Source organism: Chroicocephalus ridibundus, chromosome 15, assembly GCF_963924245.1.
Source record: "Chroicocephalus ridibundus chromosome 15, bChrRid1.1, whole genome shotgun sequence".
NCBI lineage: Eukaryota > Metazoa > Chordata > Aves > Charadriiformes > Laridae > Chroicocephalus > Chroicocephalus ridibundus.
Window position 1 is genome coordinate 6,412,220 of NC_086298.1, and position 15,612 is coordinate 6,427,831.

Below are 15,612 nucleotides of genomic sequence, written 5' to 3' on the forward strand. Positions count from 1 at the left end.
TCGTTTCCCCACCGCAGCCGCCCCGGGAGCCAGCCGCGGCGGGACTCGAACCGGCCGCCCAGGTGCTCAGCGGGGCCCCGCCCGCCCGGCTGGGGGCAGCCACCGCCCTTATTGAGCGCTCGGCCCAGGGCGGGAAGGAGCCGCCGGCGCCTCGGAAGCGGAAGTGCAGGGACGGGTCAGCCCGGTGCCGAGCGCGGCGGTGCGGGTGTCGCCATGCAGCCGCGGGAGCTGCGCTGGGAGACTCTGGCGGCTCTGCGCACCTCCAGCAAGGGCCGGCTGAGCTACTGCCGACACTGGCTCCGGGATGAGGTGAGAGCTCGCTCCCGGCGGGCGGTGGGGGGACGTCCGGGCCGCGACGGTTCCCGCCTTACTCCTCACAGGGGTTCTGTGCGCGCATGAGGGGGGAAAGCGTGACTCGTCCCTCCAGCGGTGATACATCGGCTCCTTGTCTCGTTAACAGTCAGGGCTTGAAATGCATAAATCGTCCTTGTGGTAGCTCTATTGCTCGCTCCTCTTCGCCTGTCACCGGCTGGGCTCCTCCGCTCCCCTGCCAGCGGGCCGGGCCCTGGCCCCTCCGTACTGACTGATGAGTGCGGGGCTTGGGGAGGAGGAGGAGGAGTGACAGTAGAAGGGTGAAGCGTGGCAGCCCTTCAGGAGTAGGGGAGGCTGGAAAAAGTGTTGAAAAGACAGACGAAACGGGTAAACGTGGTACTGAGCTGCAGTTATAAAGCATGTGCTGACCTGTGCAAATGTTTTCAACGTGTATTGATGTTTCATTGATTTCTTGATATGTTTCGCGTTCACAGAAAATGTTTTCTCTCCAGGATATCTTGGAAGGATGCATGTCTCCTCTTGTGCTGTCCCCTTATTCCGGCTGGGTCCTAGACAGAGTGGTTGGGCAGTCAGCCCCTGAAACCGCACCCTCCAGAAGTTCAACGCCTAAAGAATCCCCTCTTCTCACAAACCAGTCACCTTCTCTGGAGAAGATCACGTCTGCTAGCTGCCAGGGCTCTTCACCGCTTTTGTCTACAGAGCCAAGCGAAACCAAGGTAGCTCTCTGATTATAATCCTTGTGTGAGCAGCTGTGAGAAAAAAGTATGCTAACTTGCTGCCAGAAATTGTCTGATAAAGGTTGGTTTGTGCTCTGTTCATTTGCAGGGAAAAACATGCTTAGTTTCCACTTTTTAGGATAAGTGGGTAATGATAAAATTGGTATTAACAAGTTTTTCATAGAATAATGTTTCCTAGTAGGCCAAAAGCAAACTCCTGTCTTCACCATAATTAATGAAAATTTAGTTGGAGCCATATGATTATATGGATTAGCTGCATGGGATTCATCCATGTGGAGGGAAGGTCACAGAGTAGGATCAGGCCTGTTGGTAAGAGTCTGAGTACCCCCTTGGGTTCTCTGGAGTCTTTGAGTGACGTAGGTGTGCCACGGCTCTCTTCTGCAAGGCAAAAAGGTAGGAATCTGGGCAATGAGCAGTTGAGTTGTGCAGGTAATGAAGTTGATGAAGCACCTGAAAAGAAAACAAATGTCTGTTGCTATGCATTAAATCATGACTTCACCACTTAACAATGATACAGAGCAGCAAAGTTTTGCATCATCTTGGTCCTGTTTAGACTTAAGAAATATATTGTGAGGAAAACATCTTAATGAAGCTGCAAGATCTGATAAAAGTCGTAAGAGAGACTCCGAAGACTCCTCCTGAAGAATGATTCAAAGTATAAACCTGTTTCGACTTCTTCCAGTGTAACATCTTCACTGTTAAGTGTTAAGATAATGTGGGTATTCTGTCCAGCCTTTCTAGGTGACAGTTAGCCTTCTTGAATGTCCTGTAGGCTCTTGGTATCTCTGCTCCTAATTTTAGTAATTGGGAGAAGTAATTATCCCAACCTTATAGAGGTGCTGGAGGATACTCAAAATGGTGAGGCTATGCTACTGGGGTATATAACTACTCTAAAAACTTGTGCATTTGTTGACTCCTTTGTCTGTTTTTCTACAAATAATGTGCAGTTTAGGAGACTTGATTTACCTGGTTTCATCCATGAGTTGCTGATACTGTATTCAGTCACTGATTTTGCTTATATGCTGACCACGCAGGGAAATGAAGATCTTAGTCTGTTGGAAAGGGATCGGGAAGTCTTTTCAGCATTTCTGCCATCTAAAGTTACAGAAGTTGAAGGCTGCATTCGGATGTATGAAGAGATGCACAGGTTGAAAGGAAAGGTAAAAAACAAAAGAAGTTGAGGGTGTATGTGAATCGGAGGAGAGCTACATAACCAGATGTAGCAATGCTCTGGTAAAAGTAGCAGGACAGTAAGTTATCCTAAATGTTGTCCCACTTTGGGCAACTGAGTTTGTATTTTCTTCTGTCCAAATTCTGGTGACTGATATATTGTGGTGCTTCTGGCACCTCTGCAATCTGCAGGAGGGGCTGAGGCAACGGCAGGAGCAGCAAGAGCAGATGGTGAGGGCAGTGTATGACCTGGCAAGTGAACAACTGAAGCGCTTTGATGAACTGAAAGAGTTAAAGCAACATCAGGAATTCCAAGATTTGCAAGAAGTAATGGAGAAGAGGTGAGATTAGCTCTAGTATCCTTAAAATATTATAGCATTTAATCAATGGGAAGATTAATTCATATGCCTGACAATTCTATGCTAGTCACTTGTGCTTGAAAATCTCACCTGCTGCTTTTCTTACATTATCTGTCCTGTTAGTGTTTGTCTTTCAGAGTAGATCTCTGGCTACTGTTGATGTTTCAATTGTTAGAAAAACACCTTATTTGTGACAGTTAAAGCTCCTTTATCTTGGCTTATTTTAAAACGAAATTCCTGTGTGTGTGTTTGTATTCTGTCTTGTGCATGTCTTGAATACAATTTTTCTGTCTTTATGTCTGTTGTAGCTCAAAGGAGGCTCAGGGGCAGCAAGAGAAGTTGAAGGAAGAACACCGACACAGAGCAAAGGTCTGAGACTTGTCATGGTCTTTTATGAAAGATAACTCTTACTACTCGGTGGGAAACTGGAAAGACCAATTGATTTATTTGTATTTACATGGCACCCCTGGAGTGAAAATCTGTTTTCTGGTGCTGTTCTAGACACCTGCTGCATTGCTGTGGAAACACAGTAAAATCACATGTGTTGTAGGAACAGGAAGGACCTAGAAAGCTGGAGTTATTTAAGTATTTTGTGTCTTTTTCTCTTCAGGTATTAAACCTAAAACTGCGTGAGGCAGAGCAGCAGAGGCAGCGTCAGGAAGAGCTGGAGCGTTTGCGTAAGGAAGAGGGCCAGGAAAGATTGCGTCGCCTTTATTCCATTCAGGAGGAAGTGCTGCAGCTTAACCAGCAGATTGATCCCAATTATAGACAAAAAGACTTGCCAAGAATTGATCTTTCTGCATATAGTAATCGTGGCAACCAGATCTGTGGGCTGGTGTCAGGACTCATCCGCACCACGAGTGAGGTGGGGGCTCTGAGGTTGTTCTTGACTTTGGCTGTCATTCCTTCATAAAGCTTCCTGTAGTTGTCTTTAAAGGCAGCTTGTCATGAGGCCGTTAAATAAGATGTCACAGAAATGTTTTTAGATACTTGTCCTATAAAGCATCTCATTTAAAAGGAGAATTCTTTTCTATGGCACTTTAGCTGTTCTCTTGAAAATGGCTTATAAAAATGCATGAGGATTTCTACAGGATAAAGATTCCATATTAAAATACTGTAAACTCTTGATGCTTTAAAGTTCCTTTTTGAGACAACTGTGGAAGCAGAGCGGTTCATAAATTGTTTAATACTAAACACATTCTCCTATACTTGTAAGCCTTTTTACAGTAACTGTGTTTCCTTGAAATTTTTTTTTCTCTATGTAAAGGTGGATACAAACCTTGAAAAACTGAAAAAACACTATAATCAGGCTAATTTTCTGTTCTAGCTTGCCACAGCGGCTTTCTGCAGAGGAAATTGTCTAGGCTTTGCGTTGGGGTTCCCTTACACTTGTCAAAGTGTGTTATTAATTTTTGTTGTCCAAGATCTTGTGAGATCTAGTCGTGGACTAACACTATTTACAAATGTTATGACCAATGTTAATGTTCAAAGAAAGGGTAAAAAGATATTTTCACAAAAGAGGATAAAACGTGTAGTTGGCTCCCAGATTATCTGAAGGCTAATGCTTCAAAGGCTCCTTGCTCTTGCCGTTGGTCCACAGATAGTGGAACAAAAGATTGATGCTATATTACTCCCTCTGTTTCTTGACAGAGAGGTTTCCCTACTCAAGTAGATGTGGCCAATACTGAACGAGCACTGCAGGAGATGCGAGGGTTGATATCCAGCATGCAGCAAGAAATCGCTGCAGCTGTGGAAGAAAAAAGGAGGAGAGATGAAGAGGAAGAGAGACAGAAGCAGAAAGAGTTATTAAAAAAAGAGCAGGTGAAGGCTCAGACTCCTGCCCCTGCACAGCAGTCGGGTGGAAAGCAGCAGAAGGAAGGTTGGTATGGCTTTTTTGGGGGCGTTTTTTTCCCCCTCCTTTCCCTTCTTACACACTCTTTTACTGTTAGGGTGAATACTACTTTGGAATCTTATTGTTGGAATGACACACCTTCTTGTAGCCTTTACTTTTAGCACAACTAGCAAAATGGATATAGGACGGCTGGCAGCAAACTTCTGGAATGAAACTGATGCAGCATAAATTGACTGTATTAACTGGAGCAAAACCTGCTCCTCTATCTTGGGGAAAAAAGCACTCATGCAGTTGTTAGTGCCTTGTGATTTATTTTTTTTTTTTTTTAATTCTTAGGGTTTTCTAGAGTTTTAGGTCTGTCTTAGTCTTCTGCTATTATTTTTTTAATATCAGGACTTCAAGTTAAGGCAGAAGAAAGTACCATGCAGTGGTACCAGCAGCTTCAAGATGCTGCTGAGCAGTGCATTGCTTCTTTCAGTGAAATCAGCAACTGCAAAGACAACAATGAGGTATGAACAAACGATTAAAACTGCTGAAGAGTGACTGTCTTGATTTCTAGGGGCAATGGAACAGCTTTCATTTAAAAAAAAATAAAAACCTTTACAGACAAGGAGACTACTGTGATAGTTTGCATGAGTAGACTGTTAATAGAGGCTGCTAAGTTAGAATTGTTTTTATTTACAGTTTGTTTGTTTGTTCTGCAGGTTAAGAAGATAAAAACAGACTTGCAGAAAGCAGCTACGATCCCTGTGAGCCAGATCTCTAGAATAGCAGGTCAGGAAAATGCCAAGAACCCAATCCAACTGAAATGTCTTTTGGTGTAAAGATTTTAGTAGGACACGACATATCCAGTGTTTCTCTAATTATCCCTACAGCAGAAAGCTGGTGTGCATACAGTCCAGGTCTTTGCAGCACGGTGTTTGCTATGTTTTGAAGGTCTGTTGCTTCCCTCAGAGGCATCTTGCTTCATCATGATTAAGTTTCTTTAATCAGATGTAGCAAACATGCAGTTGGAGGTGCCTTGCCCTTCAGGGTGTAGGTCGTTTTTGTGATGTCATCTGGTTAAGACTTGTCTGCTGTTTCGTAATCTTCTGTCTCCATACGTTCCTTATATATTTGCAGGCTCTCAGCTGCGAGAGATATTTGACAAGATCAATAACCTGCTGTCTGGAAAGTCTGTTCTGAGTGGAGGGCGAACTGTATCCGTGACTCAGCATCCACAGGGTCTGGATTTTGTTTATTACAAACTGGCGGAGAAATTTGTGGTGAGAAAATGTTCTCTTTATTGGGGTGGCAAAGGTAATTAGTGCTTTAAGAAGTTCTTTTGGACTCTGTCCTCTGTCTTCAACTGCTAATAACAAAATTGCATGCATACTTGCATGTATTAATGTTCATATTGATTAAAGAAAGTGCCTTTTGGATTAAAAAAAAAAAGTGAAAGAATTTAGTTTCTCTTTCCCTGCCATCCCCTATTTATTCTAGGAGGAAGAACTATTTTCAATTCCAGGCTTACATGTTATATATTCTGAACTAGCTAGGTACAGTGTTAGTGGAAAACAGGTTGATAGTTAATTTATGATCTATCACAAAACCCCATATATGCTCAAAACTTGGCAGAACTGGGGGGAGGGGAGCAAAGGCCGAAGAGGCAAACTTCTGTGTAGTTAACATCTCCCAAGAAATGAAGTGTCATTGTTTAAGTTGGCAGTATTTGTCTCTCTTCTTTATTTGCTAAATTTGGGCTGTTTGAAACTTTATTTTGTCCTTGCAGTGACAAATATATGCAAAAATTATCTCATGGAGTAAAACTGACTGATTTGTAAACGTTTGAGAACGATTGTTTGGCGTGAAAATATGTGTGCAGCCTTGCACTTTGTGCCTGTATTTGCTAACTCCTTTTTTCTGTCCTGAGCCAAAGTTTATTGTCCTCCGCTCCCACAGAGGATACAAAGGGCTTCGTCATCTTTTCTGTGGTTGGCTACAGAGCCATGGAAATGTTAGGATCCTTTAGTAGAGGCTAATGATACAAAAAAGAGGATTTATTTTTTATTTTTTTTTTGTCTGAGAAAGGGCTTGAAGGGGTAGGGACTGACTTTCCTTTTTCCCCCTTCAGAACCAAGGAGAAGAAGAAGTTGCTTCTCACCATGATGCAGCTTTCCCAATTGCCGTGGTGGCCTCGGGAATCTGGGAATTACACCCTCGAGTTGGAGACCTCTTTTTAGCTCATCTGCACAAAAAGTGCCCCTATTCTGTGCCATTTTACCCTGCATTGAAAGAGGGGACTTCTATGGAAGAGTATCAGAGGTATATATATTACTGGACTTCTTGAGCATGAACCCTGCAAGGGTGAAGACTCTATTTTTCTGAGTGAACTCCACCTTTCCCCATCTCTGATGATGTAGGCACTGTGACGTGCTGGCATAGACTTTGGAGATTCACTCACAACTGTGCAGCTCCCCTGACCCTGTTTCCCTGGAGGATGCTGTGTCCTTCAGCTTTGGAAGTGCTCTTCTGCTTCTTCTTCCTTGTCCTTCTCAAAGAACAGTTGATAGCCATAGTTTGAAAATACCCAGTACAGAACCTAAATATTCTACATGGTATGAAATAGTGGAACATATGATCCAGAGGGTAATGATCAGCCTTTGCAATAATTCTTGTATGGTTTTGGAGTATCCCTATTCTCAGTACAGTTGACTTAAAGTAAGCTGAGGACTGCAGGGCCTCAAGTGAATGTGTTTTGCTGTACTAACACTGGAATGTCTTCTCATACTTAGGATGCTTGGATATCAAGTTAAGGATTCTAAAGTGGAAGAGCAAGATCATTTTCTTAAACGGATGTCAGGACTGATTCGTCTTTATGCTGCTATCATTCAACTCCGGTGGCCTTATGGAAACAAACAAGGGGTATGCGTGTGTGGCATTATAATTAAGACCTAGTTACTATCACGAGAGTCTACTAATGTATTATAAGCTTGATTTGTAGTTAAGGCGTGCTGAACTTAAATCAGCCCGTGATATATTTGAAGGGAGGTGTTCGTAACCATAATGGACAAAGCAGTGCAAAGTAATTTGTAGTGTAGACCTTTACTTCCTTTCTCTATATTTTCATGATAAAGTTTTATGTTAGGTTATTGTAAAATAACTTTATAAAGAAAAAAAGTAAATCAGAAAACTGCCAGTTTTAATAATAGCATTTTGCAAGTTGTAAAACAAGTGGTGGGTAACTTTTTTGTTGCTTTATAGCCACATCCTCATGGGCTGAACTATGGATGGCGCTGGCTTGCTCAGATGTTGAATATGGAGCCTCTGGCAGATGTGACAGCTACGCTGCTGCTTGATTTTCTGGAGGTAAGCAATATGGGTTACTGATAGCTAAAGGAATCTAAACTGGTGACACTTTAGTTTCAGAAGAGATTGCTGAGGTGAGGTTCATTGTGATTTTAACAGCCGTTTTTTTTTTTTTAACTTGTCCTTATTCCTTCAGAAAGGAATGTAAATATTTCCACATTCAGGCAAATATATCTTCGGAGCTGAATGATTTAAAAAATGGAAGTTTTTACAAATGCAACTTTTCTTGTTGTATTTCGTTCCTTTTAAGGTTCATCGTATTTTAAAGATAGTTTCATGGTCCTATAAGTATAAGGTCTGCTAAACGCTTGGCATCAGCTCATACAATGCAATGAGGTTCCGTGGCCTTTCCAGCTGAATTAGTTCATAAAACAGGATGAACTAGGTTGAAAAGGAATAGAGCCTGATTAATTAATCCCATATCCTAGGATATAGGCATATGTTAAATAAGAGCCAAAGTTAAAGGCTGAAGGCAGGGGAGACAAACTGTTGGACGCAAGCAGCTTCTGGTGCTTGTCAAATGCCTTCTGAAGAACTTTAAAAGTAGAAATGAGAAAGGGCAAAGTGAAATACACCGTGGGGATTCTGTCAGCAGTGGTGAAGTTTGAGGAACATTCATCCTGTAAACTCCCTGTGTGAAGAAAGCTGATGACTCCACACTCCACACTGCAGTCGCCAACGTGGGGAAATGACCATAACGTGCCCCATCAAATGGTATTAGGGAAGGCTTCTCTTTCTGGAAGGAGACTGGACTGAGAGGAAGAATAACATAAGATTGGTATCAGTGGCCACCACGCAGTCAACAGGTTTAAAAAAGGTGATTGTGGTAGCAGTAATGGCATTTAGAGGATTTGCTTCTTTTATTGTAGGTATATTTCTTGAAATGTCTGGATAAAAGTGGTTGATATTGAACAGGTTGATTGAAGTTGTCATGCTAGTCTGAAACCCAATTCCAGAACCTGCTCTTTGTGGATTTCTGTACCACAGGTGTGTGGCAACGCTCTCATGAAACAGTATCAGGTTCAGTTCTGGAAAATGATGTTGCTTATCCGAGAAGACTACATCCCAAGGTATGATATCTCTGGTTAGGAAATGCGGAATAATCGTTGTGCGGTACTTCATGAGTGTTTGCGCTTAAATGACTTGTCCATCTTTTCCAATCTTTGCCATTCACCCTGCCCACCCGCTTGTAAATCAAACCCCACTTTCTAAATAGATTTTGAAACATGCTGTTATTTCTGCAGAATTGAAGCAATTACCACCTCTGGACAGATGGGCTCTTTAATGCGTTTCAAGCAATTCTTGGAGGTAAAGCAAGTTTTTTCATTTTTCAAGTGTTTTGGGTTTTTTTTCCCCTTCGTTTGATAAATGCATCATTTTGCTAATGAGGCTGGTGCTGCTCGCAGCACACCTGATAGTCCAGACCCATCACGGTGATATAACCCTTTGATAACTTTTCAGTTACTGAATTACCTTAATGATAGTTATGATGTCAAACACCTCGCTGCTTTCTTGCCTCATGTCTAATTTTTTCTCAGTGAAAATGTATTTTGATGATAAATGAAGTCCAGTGAGACTAGTTGCAGTGAGAGAAGATGTACAGGTTGAGGAGGATTCTGCTGAGTCATTTCTGTAACAGCTATTTGCTGTAAGTGGTTTGCCTGTCTTTATCTGCTGTCTTGATTAGATACACAAGGAAGTAGACATCTTGAACCGCTCTCTGTAAGGTTTGTTTAGCATTGTATTCTGCATCTTTTTTTTTTTTCTTAAGAAAGCTTGCAAAACGGTAAAATACTTGATTATTTAAATTGTTTTGTGAATGTTGACTTAGATTATGATATTAAAATATTATCTCTCAGAGTTTGTACTTTAATTTCAAAATTAATTTTGGTACATTTTATTAGCAATGCCTTGAATGTGTGCAGTAAGAGCCATCAAAATTCCTGAGAAGAGATGACTAATTAAAATACACATTTCTTTTTCCTTTGTCTTTCTCCACTAGAAATGTCTACAGCAGAAGGAAATTCCATTACCAAAGGGCGCTCTGCAGTCTTCCTTTTGGAGATCATAAATCAGTTTTGATTTCTTCCCATCGGATGTCAGTGCTTTCAGACCTGGCTTCTTGTTTATATGTAAAGGCAAAATAAATGTATTTTGTATATGGAGGAATCAGGAGAAAATATTCCATCAGCCTGCTAATGTTTAATTTGTCACAATTTATGTTGGGCAGAACAAACTTGTGTTTCATTTGTTGCAAATATTTGGAAGCCATCTCTTGCTTTGGATTTTTATAAGTTTTTGTATAGTAAATTATGGAAAATTGAAGACTTTTCCTTCATATGTTTAAACATGTGGAAGATGTTTTAAATATAGTATCCTGATGACCTCTGGGCTTCAGCGATTAAAGACTCTTGGGATGAAAATTTGCACGGTGCTGTTCTGTTCATGGAAATGAAAATACCTCACAGCTTTATGAAGTCTTAACAGAGTAATTGATCTCAGAAATTTACCGCTAGAACTTTATTTTTGTATTTATTACATCTGTCTTTTATAGTTCAATTTTAATTATGCTGATGTACTTGCATCCTCTTTGTCTCAACATCTTGAAACGACAGGGAGATTGATGAAGGCATTTAGCCTAGCGGTGTTGACACTTCTCTCTGTTGAATGTGACTTTGCTCCAAGAGGCAGTACTCTCGAGTTAAGAGAGGTCGACTCACTGTTTTAAAAGGTTTACATGGGGGAAGAGCAGAGTTCCTGAAACTACAGAATTTCTGTGTCCGTTATCCATCAGATGGATGGAAGCTAATAGTCCATTTTCTTATTTAAAAGAAAAAAAGAGTGGCAAAATGGTGCATTCATTCTAGCACTTTTGATGATGTTCTGCCATCGTTTGAGGGGGAAATTGTACGCCTGGGTTACCTAAGGTGCATTTTATAAGGGCTCTTTTTATCTAAATGGATTTCTTCCTTATAAATGTTATGGTATTTTATGTACCAGCTACTGTAATACTTTTGTACCAATGGTGGATTATTCTGAGAATAGTTCATTCTAGCAATCTGTTTAAATTGATATTAAAGTTTGATAATTTTTTTTCTTTGTAATATGAAGCTTATGCAGTTTTTTTCTATCAAAGAGGGATGGTCAAGAAAATCTACAGTTCCATGGTGAAGACAGGAGATGGATAGTATGGGCGTGATGGGAGATCTGTCTGATTTATGGTGCACTGTCCTTGACTATTTCGGTATTCTCTAAGATGAGAAAAATCGATTCTGAGTTCTAGAAGGCAGTACGTTATTTTGGCAATATACTGTTGCAAGTTAAAAGCCAAGTTAAAAGCTACTATTATTTTTACCAAATCAGGTTTTGTTATTCGTAGAGGCACCGCAATTTGAAGCTGTAGAAAGCGGAGTTGAGGCCATATGAGAATCTGAGTTTGATCTTTATATATCCCTTGAGATTTCTGAGAAAAGGTTGTAATGTGTACTTTGGAATTCAGGCCTTTAAAACCTTTAACCTTGGCTTTAAAATTAACTGGTAAATAAGTTAAATTAGCGTTTGGTTTATGTATTTTTGTAAACTGACTTTGGAATTCTTTAGACTGATGTTACTGGTGGCTGTTCTGGGGTACTGGAAATCTCCTTCCAGTATCCATTTACCAGATAACACTGAAGCAATACACAACTTTCATTAGTATACTTGAAAATGTTCAGGGTTTTTTTTATACTGAGTGGAGATGTTTTAATTACATCTTGCATGTCTAGAATTATGTTGGAGACTGACTTTGCCAAGATAGTAATTGGTACTGTCTGTTAGAAACAATTGTCTGCCTGTGCCAAAACACAAGGAGTGATTTGATGATGGATATATAAGATACAATAGCTTTCTTCTTTTTTGCTGACAGGTATTAGGGTTTTCTCACATTTGGGGAGGGAATATAAGTATATATTCTTATAAATAACAAACATGGTATCCTTTTCTGCCTCAGTAAGGGCATACTATTTCAAAAAACCCTAATAAGGTTTTCAAATCGAATAATGAGTGCACTTGAAAAGAATCATAAGAAATCAGTATTTATTTTTAGATGTAGCTTAAGGTTGCTTCTACTGCTTCAACTGATAGTTAACTTTTGTATTACGTTATTCTGTTTCTTGTCATTTTAGCAGTTTTAAATGTTAGCCATTTGGTGTTACGAAGGTGCAGTGCAAGTAAGGTCTTATGCATGTATTCATGGTACTGTCGTGTTTGATACAAATATGCATATGCCAAAGGAGAGCATCTGGTATGTGAAAATACTGTGCATTCAGGACGAGATGCCTTAAAATTGCCGTGAGTCATACTCTTCCTTGGAGACAATAGTTCCAGGCAGTCCCGCGGGTTGCCATGCAATGTCACTTTTCCATTTAAGTACTTTTATTACAGTGTTATTAACTCAAAAATCATTCAAACCCACTCACCACTTTGATCCCATAAAGTTCTTGCTGCCTTAGAAGGCCTCTTTTTAAAAGAAAAAAAAAAAAGATTAGAGGAGAACTTCTTTGTCATGTCTATTTTAAACATCTAGTTTATACTAAAGGCTCATTTTCCTTTGAATTTATGCATTGGCTTTTCAAAAATACATCTCTCTTGACAAATGTTTACAGCCTTTTGATGCTCGGTCCTTGCCAGGCCTCTTTGTGCTTGTGACACTGCACCCTGCTTCAAAAGAAGAGACTTACACACATATATTTTTAATAATGTAAAGCTAATGAGGCTGCTGCTTTAAGTCTGGCCTGTTGATTTAAATTGTAAAACCTGCCCCTCTCCTGCTACAGCAGCTCGGGTCTTTGAGAGCCCAGACTGACCCTGGCTGAGGCGAAAGGGGCGGAAACCCCAGCTGTCGCCATGCTGCACGGACGTTGTAACTGATTCCCGATGTAATATTGTCTTTTTTTTTTGTGTCCAAGGCTTGTCTCCGTAGTCCGGTGTGCTGAGACGGGAAAACGGCCGCCGTGCCCCTCGGCTCTTTCCGGACCCTCCCGGCTCTTTCCGGAATCGCTCGGCACTTTCCGGCACCCCTCGGCTCGCTCCAGCCCTCCCCGCATGCGCCGCTTCCCTCAGCTGGGGTGGGTGGGGCCCTCCCTCCCCCCGCCCCCCCCGGCTCCCGATTCTCCCCGAAGCCCTTCGGCCCTTTTCGCCGCCCGGCAGCACCGTTCTGCGGCGCTGACGTCACCTCCGGGCCGCCTTATAAAAAGGCGGGCGCAGGGGGCGCGCGGCGTCCGTGGCGGAGGGCGCGGAGCCGGCGGCGGGGATCTGCGCACCGACCCGGTGAGGCGGCGGGCGGGAGGGGGGAGCCGCGCCCGCCTTCATCCGACCCCGCTCGGGTAGATAGAGTCCCTCGCACTCCCCGCACCCGCTCCGCCTTCCGCCGCTGCGGAGACAGGTGTAGGGCTGCGCGCTCCCCTCAGCCGCGGGGAAGGCTGAGGCCGCCGCGCTGAGGAGGGCCCTGCCTCAGGCGGCTCCCCTCGGCGACCGCTCGCCCTCCCTGGCGGCCGTGGGGTTTGTTATCGCGGGTGGCCGCGTCCGCAGAGCCTGGGTCCCCCCCGCGGCCCTCGGGGGAAGGGAGGGGAGGGGAGGGAAGGGCGGGGGAATTGCCCTGGGCGCGGCGCGGATAAAGGGCAGGCGGTCGAGGAGCGGCGGGATCCGCCCTGGGCAGTCTGGACCCGCGGCAGGAATTTCATTGAGCGCCCTGGGGAGGGGATAAAGAGGCGAGTAAATAGCAGTGACAGCGGATCTCCGTCCCTGCGGGGCAGAGCAAGCGGACCCCGCCTTGCCCGCCCTTCCCTTCGTCCCTGTCCAGTGGGGTTTGCGGTAAAACCCTGCCGCCCCCCATCCCCTGAGGAAAAATGCCGGGAGGGAGACGGGGAGCCCGTGTCTCTGCGGTAACCCGGCACAGCAATGGCTTCCCTCAGCTCTCCCCAGCCCTGTCCAAGGTCAGGAGATGCAGCAAAGAGCGTGTGTGCGGGAAGAGGAGAAAAGGCAGCGATGGAGGGGCCGGGTGCTCGGTGATGGCTGGAGACACCCTTCCTCCAGGAGAGAGATAGCTGTGTGAAAGGACGGACACGTCAATAGCTTGTATAGCAGAGTTGTCCAGCCAGGCAGGAAGACATTTAGAAGAAATCCTCCGAACCTGTGTGCCTCTCATAAATGTGTCATTTTGGTATATAGGTCAAGCACTACGCTTTCCTTCCTTTGTAAAAGATTCAGGATTTGTTCCTCCCCTGATTAACTTTTTTTTTTTTTTTTTAATTTAACATAAATCACAGGCATGACAGTCAGGGTTTTCTCAGTTTGTTTCCTGCATACACGTTATCTGCTTACAGTGATATAAATTCATATTGCTAGATCATAAACATATACCAATAGGGTAATCACTTCCCCTGACATTTATGGAAAAGCATAAGCAATTACCACTACATTTTTTCAGCAGATCCGTGGTGACTGTTCAGGATTTTTAGTAGCTATTTTGTCATAAAACAGCTACATGTTCCAGTCAAAAATGTACGTGACTATTGAGCAGTCTTTCATACATATTTAAATAGATTCTTAAGAGCAGTTGTCTGGAGATGGCGAATGAACACATTACGGGGGGGGGGGGAAATAAGCAACCAAAAAAGCCTAACTCAGCCTGAAATGGTTCTGTTTCTTTCTGGAAAAAACATAATCCATTTTCTTTTGGTATTTTGTTTTCAGCAAAGTGCCAGAAGATTCTGATGATTGTATTCACTGGAAGGCCTTGGTCAGGGATTTAGATTTGTTCAAAACAAATATTAAATCCCACTGTATGATTTTTATGCATTTAAATAAAACTAGCAGTGAGTTCTTCTGTGAAGTCTTCATCTGTCTTTCCTTATAAATTGTGCAGAGAAAATAATCAACAAAAGATTGAAAATGGGATATTTTCTGCTGCATTGTGTGCAGGATCTGTAGCTGTAGTAATGAAATTGTTAAGCTGTGGAAAATGCTTGAACTGAGATAGCAGGTTATGTTGTTCGCAAGAAGTAATTTATCTTCATTCCTGTTGAAAAAAAGATACATCCATACTGGTCGGATTGAAATAGAAATTTTAGCTTAAAATCAGATTTAGATGTTATGCTTTATGAGATCCATAGTTGATGAAGTTAGCAAACATATTTGTGGTTGGGCTTTTTTAATAACAAAAAAAAAGGTATCAACGATAACAAAAATGGTCAATGTCAAAGACTGACTTTTAACTGTTTTTTACATATTTTTCTCCTGCAGAAAGGTAGGAGCAGCCTTCAGTCTCTTGAGACAGGGTGGTACCTCTTGGTGTGAAATTCCTATTTCTCAACTGTTACATTTATAACTAACCTTAGTAATTTCAAGGAAATATCTTAGTATCTTTGCTGCCTTATTTTTAATCTACTTAATGCATTTATGGGGTTGTAATTGTTTTATTCATAAATGCATTACTTTTGGGGGGCAACTAATTGCTTCCCTAGTATTGGAGGAAATAATACGAATTCCTCCCTTTTTTCCACTGCATGTTAGTATAGTGTGGGAGTTTGTTTTTTCCATTTGTCCCTGGAGTGTAGGCAGTAGAAAAATGGGGTGGAGCAGGCTGCAGATGCTGTGGATGGAGATTGCCAAGCGCAGTCCAGCATTGTGCTCCATAGCTGACCATGGATCAAATGGAGTGGCAAGCTGCCTTCTCACTGCTGCAATTGATACACATTAAGCTATGCAAATGCCACCAGAGATACGCACTAGCTTCAGCTGGCACAAAGGCACGTAACTGCGGTTGTCCATGAGC

The 15,612-nt window shown here is 42.5% G+C and overlaps 2 protein-coding genes across 4 annotated transcripts in view; both read left to right on the top strand.

Annotated features, from left to right (window-relative positions):
• Positions 1-148: 148 nt before the first annotated feature.
• On the top strand, positions 149-11,159 carry GLE1 (GLE1 RNA export mediator). Of its 3 annotated transcripts, none has more exons than XM_063353243.1 (16): positions 149-309; positions 807-1,049; positions 2,105-2,230; positions 2,433-2,581; positions 2,908-2,968; positions 3,210-3,464; positions 4,250-4,478; positions 4,845-4,960; positions 5,156-5,225; positions 5,574-5,716; positions 6,565-6,755; positions 7,226-7,355; positions 7,695-7,799; positions 8,787-8,869; positions 9,044-9,107; positions 9,802-11,159. In XM_063353243.1, the coding sequence occupies exons 1-16, from the start codon at positions 214-216 to the stop codon at positions 9,868-9,870; spliced, it is 2,130 nt and encodes a 709-aa protein (XP_063209313.1). In that variant the 5' UTR covers positions 149-213; the 3' UTR covers positions 9,871-11,159. The 3 variants fall into 3 exon arrangements, 2 of the variants coding, with proteins under 2 accessions (XP_063209313.1, XP_063209314.1); XM_063353244.1 differs by having other exon boundaries at positions 825-1,049; positions 9,802-11,157; XR_010073419.1 differs by lacking the exon at positions 9,802-11,159 and having other exon boundaries at positions 8,669-8,869; positions 9,044-9,106.
• Positions 11,160-12,972: 1,813 nt separating this feature from the next.
• Positions 12,973-15,612, top strand: part of SPTAN1 (spectrin alpha, non-erythrocytic 1) — a 52,450-nt gene continuing 49,810 nt past the window's right edge. Inside the window, exon 1 of the mRNA XM_063352975.1 lies at positions 12,973-13,106. The gene's annotated coding sequence lies outside the window, so the exon portion shown is untranslated. The remainder of the gene's footprint in view (positions 13,107-15,612) is intronic.

What these genes read in the sequence shown, in the direction of transcription:
- GLE1 (XM_063353243.1), top strand. Translation starts at nt 214, where the DNA reads ATGCAGCCGCGGGAGCTGCGCTGGGAGACTCTGGCGGCTCTGCGCACC. An exon ending in TGGAAAGCAGCAGAAGGAAG is followed by an intron (nt 4,479 to 4,844) that starts GTTGGTATGGCT and finishes TTTTAATATCAG; the next exon opens with GACTTCAAGTTAAGGCAGAA. An exon ending in TGCTGCTTGATTTTCTGGAG is followed by an intron (nt 7,800 to 8,786) that starts GTAAGCAATATG and finishes TCTGTACCACAG; the next exon opens with GTGTGTGGCAACGCTCTCAT.